Source organism: Temnothorax curvispinosus, unplaced genomic scaffold (genome assembly GCF_003070985.1).
Source record: "Temnothorax curvispinosus isolate PA1 unplaced genomic scaffold, ASM307098v1 QBEX01009885.1, whole genome shotgun sequence".
Lineage (NCBI taxonomy): Eukaryota > Metazoa > Arthropoda > Insecta > Hymenoptera > Formicidae > Temnothorax > Temnothorax curvispinosus.
This window is the reverse complement of record NW_020219665.1, coordinates 659,281-674,219: the sequence shown is the minus strand read 5'-3', so window position 1 is coordinate 674,219 and position 14,939 is coordinate 659,281. Positions and strand designations below refer to the sequence as shown.

Here is a 14,939-nt window from a genome sequence, read left to right as displayed (position 1 = left end):
ACAATCTGTTACTTGCTTTGTATTCAGGAACGACTGCGATTTGGCTAGAACGTGCTTCTTTAGAAACGAGAGCAATTTGAAGAAATAGGGCATTTAATACATTATTCAATACAAAAATATTGTTTGCATCGATTATCCTCGACGGTGCATGTATTAACGAGTTTGATTTCTCTACTTGTCTCTCGCATGTTTCAGATTTTTTTTTTACGATCGTAGATACGCAAAGATTTATAATGATACAATAAAGTGTACATATCGGATTATTTTTATTAGAACGAGACGCTCCATTAAAACCGTGCGGCGCACACACGGGACCGATGATGATCAAATACATCAAATGCATCAACCCACGAATCAGGCCGATAAAATCGGGGAGAAGCAAGTCGCGGGTGCGCTCGCGTATCAGTGTACCGCGGTATTCCGCCGTCGATTTAATTACCGATTAATCTAGACTTCTTTTGTTCCCCTTTGAATAATGTCTACGTTCGCCCGACCAGAGATCGCTCGTGTATCACCGCGCTTGTTTTAATAACGACGATAAATCTCGAGTCCCACAGCCACGCCGACGGAATATTCGAGACTACGCGCCCGCCGCTGCCTTCTTTTTTTGTCGTCCAGATTATTGGACTTTCTCGTAGTCTCGATGTCACGTCGATGGGACATTCTCGATTGTGTTCGACGGCACTGTTAGTGATGAATCGAAGAAAAAAAAGTCTGCACGATTTAATTCCTCGAATAAGAGGAAACTAAATAGGAGAATGCGTCTTAAAAGTATTTTAAGTGCGTTTCTCTTAGAGAATAAACTTTCTTGGAATAGATTTTGTTAGAATTAACTTCTTGAGTTTTTGATCTTGGAATTAAGATTACAAAGTCACTGTGAGAATTATTATATCTAATAATGCAAAAATAATTGTTTCGAAGATCGAAGATTTAAATTTATAATTACACAAGTACACAAATATATATACATAATTGCATGATAAATATACTCTGCAATACATTTCTGTATCGCCATAAATATCCTTCGATCCGGATCTCAAAAACTTCAAATATACAAGATTAAGCTGAAAATTAGCATAGCGCTCGTAATCCCTATCATTACTTATAACGTTATCAAAACCCGCTCTAAGCTGATGTGACGGCGGATGTCTCACGTTTTTGCGGCGACGAATCGATAACCATTTTTTGATACACCGGAATGGCAACAAATCATCAGGCGCATCGTTTATTCTCAGGCGTTCATCGACGAAGCTAATACACGGTAAGGCATCCTCGCGGAATAGCCAATGGGAAAATGGTAACTGGGTATAGACCGGAAATGACTACCAGCCGATAACCGGATATCTAATATCCGACCGTTTGGCCGGCCGAGTGCCAAAAAATATGAGAATCAGATAAGCACTGTCCAGTAACCATATTCATCGGATTGCACCTTTTGCTCTAGCGATGCTGCACTCGCAAAAATTTCGGTTCGTCTTTGACTTCAGTCCGTTGAGACTGAATATTCCATTAGGAAGGCTCAACGAACCTGGATGTACAAGAAAATTCACGTTGAAGAGAAGAATCGATATCAGTTACTTTTTTCAGAATGCGAAGCAGCATGCAGAAAAAAGATGTGCTAATAGAGCAAATATTTTAAACTGTCATAGCAATTTTCGATAATTATTATATGGACAGCCAAACATTTTTGTTAAGAAGACTAATTAGTAGTAAGACATTTATGCCAGTTATATATAGATATATTTATTTTAATTTATAACTGGAATGTTACATTTTGCATTTATTTTGCTTAAGAAAGAAAAAACGCGAATTTCTTGCTGTTTTATTAAACCGTATTTTTATACAGTCAAGAGAAATTTGCATATTTTGTAGTTTTATTAATTAGATACATAGAAAAGTTAAAAGTCACACGACAAATAAATTATTGAGTGTTTTGCAATAATATTTTATATATTTATTTCCGCAAAAGCTATAATGATAATTAACTTATACTTCAAATGGTGGCGATTAGCTGCGTTGGTGCTGTGTATATACATGTTTACGAATGTTAATCAGTAAAATTGCAGATGGTGTTAACCTGTTTTGAGATTTACTCGTATTAGTAATGTTTTTAAAATAGATTGTGCGATATTTTAACATAACGAAGGAAAGGACGAGAAAGAAAATGAGTAATCAGAAAGAATTATCTGACGCTCGCAGTTGGCTTAAAATGCGTATATTTTCTTCAAGTCCTCTTCACTCGTTATGTGTTTGTCTGTTTAAAAATTCTATTTAAACAATGAAAAATAGGAAATGTACATTATAATATTATTCATATATAAATTATATAGTCAAACAAATAAAAAGTGTCAATAATATTATATGTATTGAAAAATATTCAAGTACTTCTAATATAAGTGGATGTTTTTTATGTCACTAGCGTAAACATTTATTTATGCAACTAATATAAACGTCTAAAACTTAGAATTTTTATCCAAAATATAATGAATAGATATAGGTACATATATAAAACTGATTATTAAATTCATTTAATTATTTGGCACAGAAACATAACAATTAAGACTAAACCAAAATTATTTAAGAGTAATATTAGAGCTGAATTTTGAAAAAAAAAGACCAAAGTCATTTATTTCCCACTTTTATCTAATATTATTATAGTACTATATGGAATAGATATTTCAATGGAGCAAAGTTTTTAAACGAGAGGAGCTGAATGCCGGTCACCACTAAAACGCTATCACTAATACAGTATCGATGATAATTAATAATAATTGCGTGCCGCTCGAGTAATCGAGCATCCATTAGCGCCATTACGCCCATCGTCGCGTTACCACCCTTCGCGCCGCATGTTCTCGCTTCTGCTTCATTAACTTTATTATCGTCACGTCGTAATGTATTATTATGTATTACACGACGCGTTACGTGTTCAGATAACGTAGTCGCGGAACGAAGGAGAAATAAGTCACAGCGGGGGATATGCTGATTTAGAGTGCATGTAAGACTTCTCGGATTTTAAGACCGCGTCAGTCGGCGTTCGCGGTCTCGCATATCGGCTAAATGACACCGTCCTGACAAATGAGCGTCGTCAATGGCAGTCTGGCAACTTTACGCTCCCCGAGAGCCGCCATTATCGCATGCACGTCCATATCAGCATCTTTAATATGTACTGTTGCAACGAAGAATTTTTTTACGAAGTATAGGTTTACATTCCTCAAACTCTCATTTGCCCGAAAATTTCTCGCATGTGTACCAGAAATGTTACACAATCCAACACGGTAGTGTTGAACATTTCCAGAATATTGTTTAAATTTTTTAAAATTTCTGCATGCACAAGTGAAAAGATTATTTTTGAATTTTCTCATTGAAATTGAATGTAATATACATAGAATTTGGAACATATAAATTGTTCGCATTTTTATTTTTTTAGTATTAATAAATGGCAGGAAATAAAATATATTTATGAAAGTTATGAAAATAACACGGGTTGCATTTAGTTAAATATATAAATGCTTGTGTCAAAAGTTTATATCATACATTTTAATTGAATTTAAATCTTAAACATTATTATATACTCGTAAACTTAATTTAAGAAATAATTGTTTTTGATGCTGCACCTGCACTATTTGTTCACTTGCATTAGTCATAACATTATTCGAACGACACAGGAAGGACCAAAAGATTGAATCTAAAAAATTCACCTGAAGCACGGAGACCATGTTTTCTTCATTCTAGCAACCTGCATTTTTGATTTAAGGTTTCCTGGATGAGGAGCAGAGATCTCCATATCCTCACTTCGGGAAATTTTTCGTTCAGCTCGGATGCGCGATTCGGACCCCAGCACACCCCAGGCAGCGACGCCTGGACTCTCAGGCTGGATAACGCCAGGAAGACGGATTCTGGCAAGTACGAGTGCCAGGTCAATACGGAACCGAAGATCATGTATGCAGTGCAGCTTTCTGTGCGAGGTGATTGTCGTTCCACTTCACATTTCGTCCTTCACGTTTGCCTCCCCATATGACGCTTTACGACAGAAAAATTCGACATTTATGTTTTTATACAAATAAAAATCACAACCTTTATTTAAACTTTTACGGAAGTTTAAATGTTCTTACGCAACAACGTAATGCAAACACATAAGAGTCGAATACATTAAAAATACATTCGACACATATTCATCTTGAAAAAACGAAACAACTATTTCTTGCCGCATAAAATAATACAAATGGTAAAATGAGTCAATAAAATAATTTTATTTTTATCACGTTAAAATTCACGATTGAGTTATAGCATTTTTCTTTCGATGACACGATAATATTTTATCATTGAAAGCTTATGTATTTTCAGAACCGGACAAACCGGAGGGCTATGACGAGCCGCATTCTCAGCAGACACGTATAAGTAAGTATATATACCTCGCAGACGTGATGCGTATTTCTGGCTTGCGCGTTTGTGACATATATGAGCGTAACGTTCCTTTAGTTCCAGTCCATGCCGATCGAATCGGTCGTATATTTAAAGACATGACTGAAACGCTCCCTATTAACACTGAACAGACCGTCGGTAATAGCAATAAAGATTTTAAAATGGTAAACTAAACTTTGTTAGCTATAGAACATCGTGCGAAATCATGCGTTTCAATTTTGTGTAAAATAAAACGATAAAAATACGACTTATTTGATTGAAACGTAGAAATATCTAAAGATACTTGATTTTCAATGAATATACCATTCGATTAAAACCAAAAATAGATTATTTTTGTTTTATATTGTTGTATTACATGATCGTTACAAATGCTCTACACTCATAAATATAATTTTTAAAAAGAGCAAGCTCTCCGTTTTATTCATATTTACTATTTGTTGAACTGCATAAATTTTGTTTCAAAAGATTTGTGTTGCTAGTTAAATCTCTCATATTTTCGAACAATCGAAATTAATTATCGACGCATTTATATGGCTGTACCGTGCGTATTTGCATTTTGTTGTGATTCTAATTTCACTGGCGCTAAACTTATTTCACTGTCTGTGATATCAGCGATAATATTTTGCGCAGACTTGCATAATTAATTTCCCGCGTAATCAGCATTAGCCAAATCGGGTGAGCGCGAGTGTGTATAAAATGGGGCGTCTGTATCGCGCAGTTTGAAATTATATCATGCAAATTATTTTATGAATTTCTTGATCGACACGAAACTCGGACAAGCGTACAATTATGCAATCAAAACTTCGTTGAAAGTTTCGCGGACCGCGGATAGGATGCATTCTTTTTTTTGCTCTCTCTCTCTCTCTCTCTCTCTCTCTCTTTCTCTCTCTCCCTCCTTTCAAATTCATCCGTTTCTGCATTCTATCGGCATGCGCGCCACGAATGATGAACGTAATAAAATACGCGCGATGAACGTCACAATATGAACATCACCTCACAATAAAAATATTCACCGGTATAAATCTGTAAAATTCCCTCGGGTGCAAAGATTGACCCAGTTACCGAGGAATTTAAAAATATAACTTTCATCGCCAACGACTGGCAATTTTCGCTTTGTTTCGCCACTCGGAAAGTAGCGGGACCGAAAGCACTGGTTGAATCGTCGTTAAGATTGCATCAGTTGGAAAAAGCGCGATTAATCAGCCGTGAGGTACAGCGCTAAGCTTACTGATAATTATCAAAAGCAAAGAAAGCGCGCTTTCTTGTAATACAATCATTACAAATGTAAGGCATCCCCCCTGTAAGGTATCATTGTCACCATTAATTCTGTTTTTAGTATTTCACCGAACAATATTTCAGCGATCTGAGTTACATGACTAATACGACTAACTGTTATACAGATTTCTAAAAGAGGGATTAGATTTATTAGTTATTAAGTTATGTATATCTGCAGATACTTTGGAACAATATTTTAGCGATTTGAGTGACATGATTAATACAACTAATTATTGAAGATTTTTAAAAGAGAATTAAATTTATTAATTATTGAATTAATTTTAATTGCAGATATTTTGTAAATGTAGATTAGAAATAAATTTTCTTGCTATTTCCATCAACAATTTGTTATCTGCAATAAAATTACATTTTATTAAATTGATATATTTTTATTACTGCTTTCATATACATTAATGTTTATTGTGTCTTTTTTATCTATATTATTTTTTTGTTGTATTATTTATTTTTTGTGGAAATCGCGAATTTAGAAACATATATGAACACGTTGGATTTACTAAAATTTACATTAACTTAAAAATTACACCAATATTACAGACGTAAAATCCAGTGAATTAGATGTAACGGTCAATAGCGTATACGGAAGATTAGGTTGAGCTTTTACGAGTGTAACATTACAACGTATGTTTAGAACTTGCGCGATGCCTGTTTACCGCTTTAGACAGTCGGTGGCAAACTTTTGGGCGAGTAAACAGCGTTATTTCTGTTGTTCACTGTAATACCCTGTGAAACTGTAGCGAGTGCATTATATGAAAGTTTATTATCAGATCTGCATAGCGTACGCGTACACCTGGCGAACTGCTTCGACCGTTTCGAGTCTAAATTCGCATATCGCCGATATTCGATATTTGAAGGCGATAGTTCGTAATACACACATCCAACAATTATTGATTAACCGCAGCTTTAATATTATTTCTAATTTTATTGCAAATATTCTCCCGCGAAACATAACATTTATTGTAAGTGACAAACAAACACGATAGATAAATATGACAATGAAAATGAACAATTAAAGATTATTAAAAATATTATTGAAATATCGTATTGAAGGACTATAGCAAGTCTCGGGCGTCGACGTCGATAACGTGTATCGCATCTTTCATAAATATATTAATAAACTCCGGGGCGTTCTCGTCGTAGTACACCGAACACCCTTTAAAAAATCATTAGAAGCTTGCTTTTTATTTTTCTCACAGAACCGAGCGACATCAATCACTTAAGGATAAGTGCGACACCGTCCTGGCTTTGACGCTCGTGATCCGTCGTCGTCGATTCTTCTTGCGAACTTTCTTCAGCCGCTTCATAATTCTTTTTAAGTAACGTCGTTTTATTTTAGACACGTCGTCCTCTCTCGCTTGACGCCTTCGATGTTCCGGCGTCTACACTTTTTCGTTTACGCCGGGACGGCAGATTACGAGAAGCTGCGTTTTCTCGATATCGAGGAGCTTGATACCCGTCTACTCTTGATACCGCGCCGCTCAAAATCATTGGAAATCTCACAAATGTTGCCGAAGCACCGCGACTTGTATCGTTAATCGCGTGATTTTAGTCTTTACAGAAATACAGAACGCAGAAATACGAACGCGCGAACGATGAAATTAATTATTTCTTTGGACATCACGCCTTACTTTCTCATTATTGCGATATGTTTTCATCTATTTTGCGGTACTATCAACTTAATGGCAAAGTTGCGACCGTGAATATTTCTCTTCGTATCACGTACGTGTTTCCGCTCAGAACACACTCCATGCAGTTTCACCCGACTAATAAATATACTCGCGCCAAGTTTCTTCTTTCGCTTGTTCGCGATGTTATGAGAGACTTAAAGATAGTCACAGATCGCTGCCAGCTATATTGTCGAAGTTTCATAACAGATAAATAAAGGGAACAAAGCAAATGGAAGTACGACGCGCCGCGTGTATACGAATAATAATGTGACACAATAGCATAGTAAATTTTTTTCTCCGCGCAATCGTGTTTCGGGTACATATATAGTATAATTTAATGATTACAAATTATTATTAGTTATAAATTACGTATTCGGTATTATTATCGCATTTCGTCATTGAACTATATTATAATATTTAATTTTATTACAACAAGTAATTAGAAAACATACATAATCGGATAAAACTCGATAAAAACTCCAGCATATGCTTGATACACTGACATGAAGAATTTGCACTTGGGTATTGCAACTCGCGGTGGGTACTAGTGGATCATGAGAGAATTTATCTACAAAGTTCTCGGCGACGCAAAAAAAAAGAGCAAGCAAGACTGCACGCTCAAAAAAGAAACGTCGGCGAGCGAGTTTACAGTAATAACAGCATAACATAATATTTCGCTAGAGGGAACGCAGTCGTCGCCGGATTCATTTAAGTCTAATAGGATTATCCTTAATCCCGCGGTCCTGGCTTCTTCGTATCCTTTTCTTCGGCCACCGAGAGTTGAGAGTTCTAAGGGACAGGGGTTGAACCGCTAAATGAGTCCCGACCGCGATCCTCGTACTGAATAATGTATACGAGCCTCGATATTTTTATACGGAGACGGAGAACTCCACTCTTTCGGCTATTTTTCTTTTCTGCTTCGGAGATGATGAATTATTAATCTAATCAGAGAGAGCTTACATCGGTTATCAAGATCAGGTTACAAATAGTATAATTTTCGTGTGCAATGATTTTAAATTATGTCAGTACTACTGTATGCTACTCTCTCGACATAATATTCCATAATAATCACTTAAATTCATGTCATGCAATTTTCAGCGCATCAGGTCTTCGCTCAGGTTAATATCTTATGACGATATACATATGTACTATTTCGAAAATCTATGTATACTCAGTTCTATATAAAGAGAGTTAGCATGATATTCTCAAAATATGTAAAGACGAAAGGCAACCGTGCGTGGATGGGACGCGCTACAAAAGGAAAACGGAGCTTTATTACGTAGCAAAGTTCGTAATGGGAAGCCCGTTCGCAATTCATCGCATGTGTAATAGGGAACCAAAGAGTTTTCAAGGCGGGAGGTAATTTACGATACACTTTGTAAAGACTGATGCATACAGTGCCGCGCGCGGCGGCTCGCGCATTAAACGAATACTTGTCCCTGGTTTCCTAAACAAAAATGTACAAGCTTGACGGTGTATCTACGTGTGAGTGCGTGTCACTACGCGCGGTTTTTTTTACACTACCTCAGCTTTCTCTACTTTGTGCCGCGTCGACGGCGGAGCACCGGCGCAATGAAAGTGGATATATAACGCTGGCATTAATTAAAATCATTACATAACATTCGTCGAGTACCCTTGATGATGCGCGCAAAAGCGCGCTATTGCAGAGTGTTTCTTTCCATCGGGAGAGAAGAGGTCTAGTGCGTTAATCTCGCTCGTTGAGATATTAAAACCGAGAAACGGATTGCATCAATTAGAGGGTATTCACGATACGTCACACTCGTTATGACGTTGTCAATTAAAAAGTTGTAAATTCCTTTGTGCTCGCCGCCCTTTGTTCGCCATTTCGACATCATTCGCCGAGATTTTATGAAAATCTCTTTATGAATAATCTCTTTATAAATACGTTAAGTGTCTTAAAAAAATATATTCTCTTCCATTTATACACTCTTTTCACGACGTAAAAGTAAATGTAAATAACATCTAGACACTGAGTAAATTTTGATCGGGTGGTATTTATTATATCGATTATATTGCGTTTAATTTAAATATACAGAAATGCTACAAATATATATTTTACATTTTAGCAATTGATTTATTAATCAATTTTGAGCTGCTTGTCTAACAAAACAAATATTCCAATAATTATTACCAATTACAATCAACAACCGCAAATTATTTTTGATAAATAAAAGTATTGTTTGCCTATCGCGCGCGCGCGTATTATTATACCTATAATTTTTTCACGCAAAAATATCACAATTTAATATATTCGTTAAATAAACAATATACATGTATAATCCAAATAAAATTTCAACTTCGCGAAATTGCATTTCATATAAGAGAATTGATATTGCGTGTGTTGATGCTAAAGCACGTTGATACTCAAGCTTGCCGCTTCTAAAGCAGTGCATCGGTTAAGGGATCCCGATTGCATTTCCGTTTCAAATCAAGATCCCAGCCGAATCTTGAGATTCAGTCAAGAAATTCGCCGTTGCGGCGTGCCTCCCCCCCCCCCCCGCGGTTTACCCTCGACTATCGGATATGCGCGTAATCTCGTCACGACGCGGTCATTAAATTGCCTTCAACCGCCGCATGATATTTGTCCGTACATGACTTCCAGGCTACGAGAGTACGGCGCCGGTGGCGGACATAATGGGTCCCCGGGAGCAAAGGGTGCCATCGGGCTCGACGATCACCCTGAGGTGCGTCATATTGTCGCCGTATCAGACCCGTCCTATCAAGGGTGTACAATGGCTACGGGATAACAAACTCCTAACATTCCAGGTAATGCAGCCTCAGCTGGATACGCGGGGCCGGGCCGCTCTAATGAAATTTCTGTTTGACGACCGGGAATCGGAAGGATAGGAGAGAGAAAAAAGGGGCGCTCGTATATCATCGCGCGCCCCGACGCGAAGGGATATGGGTCATATGGCCCCTACCCCCTACCCGTGTCTCCCAACATTTTTGTTTGCGTGGTAGCCTGCGTCGGCTGTTTCTTTCGCGCGAAATACGTGATGGTTGAAAGCTGATCGATTTGGCGAGAGTCGACGCGAGTTTTGCCACCGCGAGACTGCGCGCGATTATCTTGCCTGGTTGCGCGTCTTTTGAAACGTCGATCTAAAACTCGTCAGTCTTCTTTAGTGATATTTTTCTTTTACATTATTTATTGTTTATTATATACACAAAGTGAGACTCTTTGCGTTTCGAAGATATAAAATGTTACGTGAAATTGTAATGTATATTACAATCTATTTGCGGAATGGCTTTGCGACCGTATAATGATATGCATGTTAAAAAAAAGATTGTCATGAAATTGATGTTGATATTACAATATTTTTTGGATGTATGTTAGGTCCCATTATTTCCTTGCATGTGCGACTTTATGCGCTGTCAGTTTAGCATATTAATTATCACTTTAATTATTTCATTTTGGAATGAAACTTGTATATTACGTAGCATGAATGACAGTTTGCATTTACTCCATTGATTCAAGTAGTAATAATCGCGCTTACGTTGACACACATAAAAATACGCATTTGCATAATGAAATTTCCATTCGAACATGTAACATGATGTGAGAGATATAGAAACAAAAACACAAATTTATTCATTAATGCATAAAATTCTATAACAAAACTAATGTAGAGGTTTTATATACATTTTATATACATTTCGACAAAATGGATAAGGTCTTAGCAATGTATGTTAAAATCTTTCGGCTCTATATTACAAATGGAAAATGAGAAAAACTTGCATCTATATCTCATAAATATTGAAAAAATTCCTTATTACTTACTTTATCGTTGAATTCACTTGTTTGCTCTTCATCCAGGCAGCGCGTGGAGGGATAAATGTAGAGACCGAAAGGGGTGCAGCACGTACGGTATCCGTGTTGACTTTGGCGGCGGTGACTCAAGATGACGTCGGAAACTATTCATGCAGACCGACGGAGGGTCGATCAGCCACTGTCACCTTAGTCGTTGAGGAAGGTTAGTCTCAGTCTTTTACCACTCACACGGATATATCGTAGCGAGAAAATGAACTAAGGATATATTCGCAAATAATTAGACTGTAATATAAGTATATTTATACATTTATATATTTAGTTATCGATTGCATGCGCCGCAAAAATATTTATTTAAAATTAAATGGAACGTAGGGGGTAAAACAAGTTGAAGGACTAAAATAACAGACATAATAGAAAAGTATATATATATCAGATACACTTCGCGAAACATAATGATATAATAACAGTACACTTACGGTGCCTCGCGATCTTCCGGGAAATCTTGCTGTCGCCGGATGTTACTACAAGCGTAGCCGGAAGCCCACCCCGGGCGCACCGATATTCCATTTCCTCCTCCACGCTCGCGTGTATCCTCCGCGGGGTACAACCATGATGTAAAGTCGTGCCTTAGGATTACTTGAAACACTTTAAAGTTTTAAAGAGGCGGCGGTATTTCACGCTGAAGCTATTTGTCTAGCTCAGCCCCTCGGTCGCCACGGCATGGGATGAAAAGAAGCGGAAGGACGAGAGAGGGAAGAGGGGGGCGGGAGGGGTGCGAAGGGATGGAAAAGACGGAAGACCCGCTCGCGCTCGGGCGCGTGTACTCCTGCGCGAGACGAAAAGCGGGAATGTCCGAGAGGGACGAGGAACGAGCAATCGCGGAAGAAGAGAAATTGCGGTTCACAGATAGAAGGACGGTGACGAAGAGGGAGTGGAGTTCGAGAGAAAGGAAGAAACTTGCGGAGGAAAGAAGTAGATATAACCGGAGATTCTTCGCGTTTTCCTCCCTCCATTCAAGCTTCGCTGCATTATTTCCTATTTCGTCTTTTTCCTTCTCTTTAAGATTGAGATAATAAATATGAGAGAGATAGAGGGAGAAACGCGCGAAGAGACGGGGAAAAATGAAAACGAAAGTAAATAGTTTTGAACACAATCGATAAAGTCAACGGAGAGAAAAAAGACGGTTTACCTTACCTCTCGTCTTTATATCATGCATTTTTTAACACATTTTTTAACAAAGTTTAGTAAAGATTTATACACAGACTTTTCCTCTCATTTGTCTCTTTCTTTCTCTCTCCCTTTCGAAAAAAGTCGAGTCTTAAGTCGATTTTTCTTCACGTACGCGACAGTCGTTATGAGAGCGCATACCATCAGGAAGAAAATAATAAGGTAACAAAGCAAAAGTAACGGAAATTATGGAGACACCGGTAGAAATTGGAAAGTGTGTGTGCGAACACACGCCGGCTGAAATGGAACGAATGGCACGGAAGAGGACCGAGAGGGATCCGCGGAAAAGCGGAGGAGAGCCTGGAGGCAGACGTCGTGGGATCGCGGGGACACTTGCATGCGAAATTCACGTGGGTAGTCTCTATTATCGTGAATTTCCCTTCGGAGGTTATTGCGAGGAAGCGCGTCCGTGGCGCGGCGCGCGGAGTCACATTTTTCCCCAACAGCGAGAGAGCGCGTGTGTGCACACGCGTGTGCGCGCCGCTATCTGACCCGGTGTCTATCCGCACGCGAAACGCCTCCCGTGCGGCTGTATATCAAAACTTGGGCGACTCGCGGCATCGTAGATTGCGGATTTACGCGGTTTATGACGCGCCCGAAGGAAACTGTCTCGACCGCGCGTAACTAAGCGAAGTGCATCGTCCGATTTTTACGAGGGTGTATCGACATAAATATCGCGATAGAGTTGTGGAAACGAATATCGCGGATCGACGTGTAACGGAGGATTTGGGAAATCGAGATATGAATTATCGATGTTATTTAATCCTGCTTTTGAACTTGTCTTTTAGAACTACTATTTAAATAAAATTGTGTAAGTGCGTGAACGTTTTGACAAATAATTTTTGCGAATAATTAAATATTTACGTGCAATATTATTTTTTGAAGAGAATGGAAAAGAATGAGAGACGACATTCTTTCTTAGACGCCTTACAATTTCTCATTTTAGTAAAAGTTTATTATATAATATTTTAATACAGCGGAATAATGAAAAGAGAAAGAAGCATAACAATATCATACCTGACGCGTAGCTCACGAAAAATCTCATTATTATTTATACAGTCATAAACACAGTTTAAATACTGTAAAATTATGATTCCGCGTAGAATACTCACATACATACACGTGCACGTCGGAGTAAATCTCCGAGAGAATATAGAATTAATTCGCTGCTTCCACGGACCGAGCAACATGTATAAATTGTACATTTACTCGTTACGCCAGTATTTAACGCGTGTGTAAGTTACGGCTGTATTACGACTAAAAAAGGCGGATATTAAATATCTGTTGCGTGCAATTGCGATATAGAAGAAGTTTATACGTATATATAATTCCTCAACTTATAATCGAATCTGTTGAACCGCTCAGAATGAAGAGACACGGAAAAACCGCACGCGGCGAATAGAAGGGGACCCGTGTTAAATCCACTCGCGCGATATCGCAAAACTGAATTTTCGTCTGATCGCGAGTCACTTTGCAATAGCCGTTTCACTCACGTGTGTATATATACGTACGCGCGTATACGATACATCAACCGCAGGCACGATACGTATTCGCGGCCGCGCGCGAGAGCGGCTCGGACGATAAATCAGAAGTCCGGCCACTTGTTTTCTAGTTTTGCAGATTGCGAATTCGCGCAGTTTATCGGCACGGACGAGCCCGGGGTCCGAAGGAAGTGCCATTGCGATGGGATTAAACGAGACAGTGGGCATTTTTATGAGAGCGCGCCTGCACAAAAATACTGCTGCTGGATGACACGCAGATATAATGTGCGAAGTGGACTTGAAATCGTAGATAAAAATTGTCGTGTCAATTAAAATTAAATAGATTATAACAGAATGAAAGATAGATGCAACTAAAAATTTGTCCTAGTTTCTTAGTCAATTAATGGATTTGGCTGATCGTATTTAAAGTTGAAAATACGCAGTTGTAATGTTATTACAAATATTTTTCTCAAGATCTTGTCTAAACTAGTTTAAAAATTATTCCAAAACACAGCCCAGCCCGCGGTTTCCTCGTATAACAATGTCGATCTAGCGAGATCATATCAAAACTTTGTGTTCAATCTTATCAAAGAAAAATGGTGGAAGGAAGAAAACTTTCGCCGGCCGTGTCTCGGGAATGCCACGGGGATAACCAATAATTGATCATCCTCCAATTAATTATTGGCATCTATACTGATAATCGGGACTAAGCTGATAACTATTATATCTCCTCAAGATTAAAGAGTTGAATTAAGATCATTAAAAGTCTTCGCATTCTCGCCGATTAAAGTTTGAGGTCCGCGATTCAATGAATCAGCGACGGGCGAACTATTTTATGAGATTTTATTGGACAGAGCGTTAATTTGATTAACAATTTTGTGAACACGTCCCGAAATATGGGATATTCCTCGCGGAAGTTATAGAACAGTTAAAATACATAGATTAAAATACACATCGGAATGTTTCTACACGAGCTTTTAACTCGGGTAATCTATATGAATATATGCTCTCCACATAATAAATAGCCTGTACTAATTAGAAGATTGTTATAAATTGACA

General features: G+C 38.1%; 1 protein-coding gene across 7 annotated transcripts in view; it reads left to right on the top strand.

The window, feature by feature from the left end:
- Nucleotides 1–14,939, top strand: part of LOC112459520 (zwei Ig domain protein zig-8-like) — a 110,065-nt gene that overhangs the window by 80,860 nt on the left and 14,266 nt on the right. For all 7 annotated transcript variants that reach the window (XM_025023654.1, XM_025023658.1, XM_025023659.1 and 4 more), the window contains 4 exons: nucleotides 3,755–3,965; nucleotides 4,345–4,398; nucleotides 10,006–10,169; nucleotides 11,218–11,374. In XM_025023654.1, coding sequence (XP_024879422.1) covers nucleotides 3,755–3,965; nucleotides 4,345–4,398; nucleotides 10,006–10,169; nucleotides 11,218–11,374 — 586 coding nt within the window. The remainder of the gene's footprint in view (nucleotides 1–3,754; nucleotides 3,966–4,344; nucleotides 4,399–10,005; nucleotides 10,170–11,217; nucleotides 11,375–14,939) is intronic.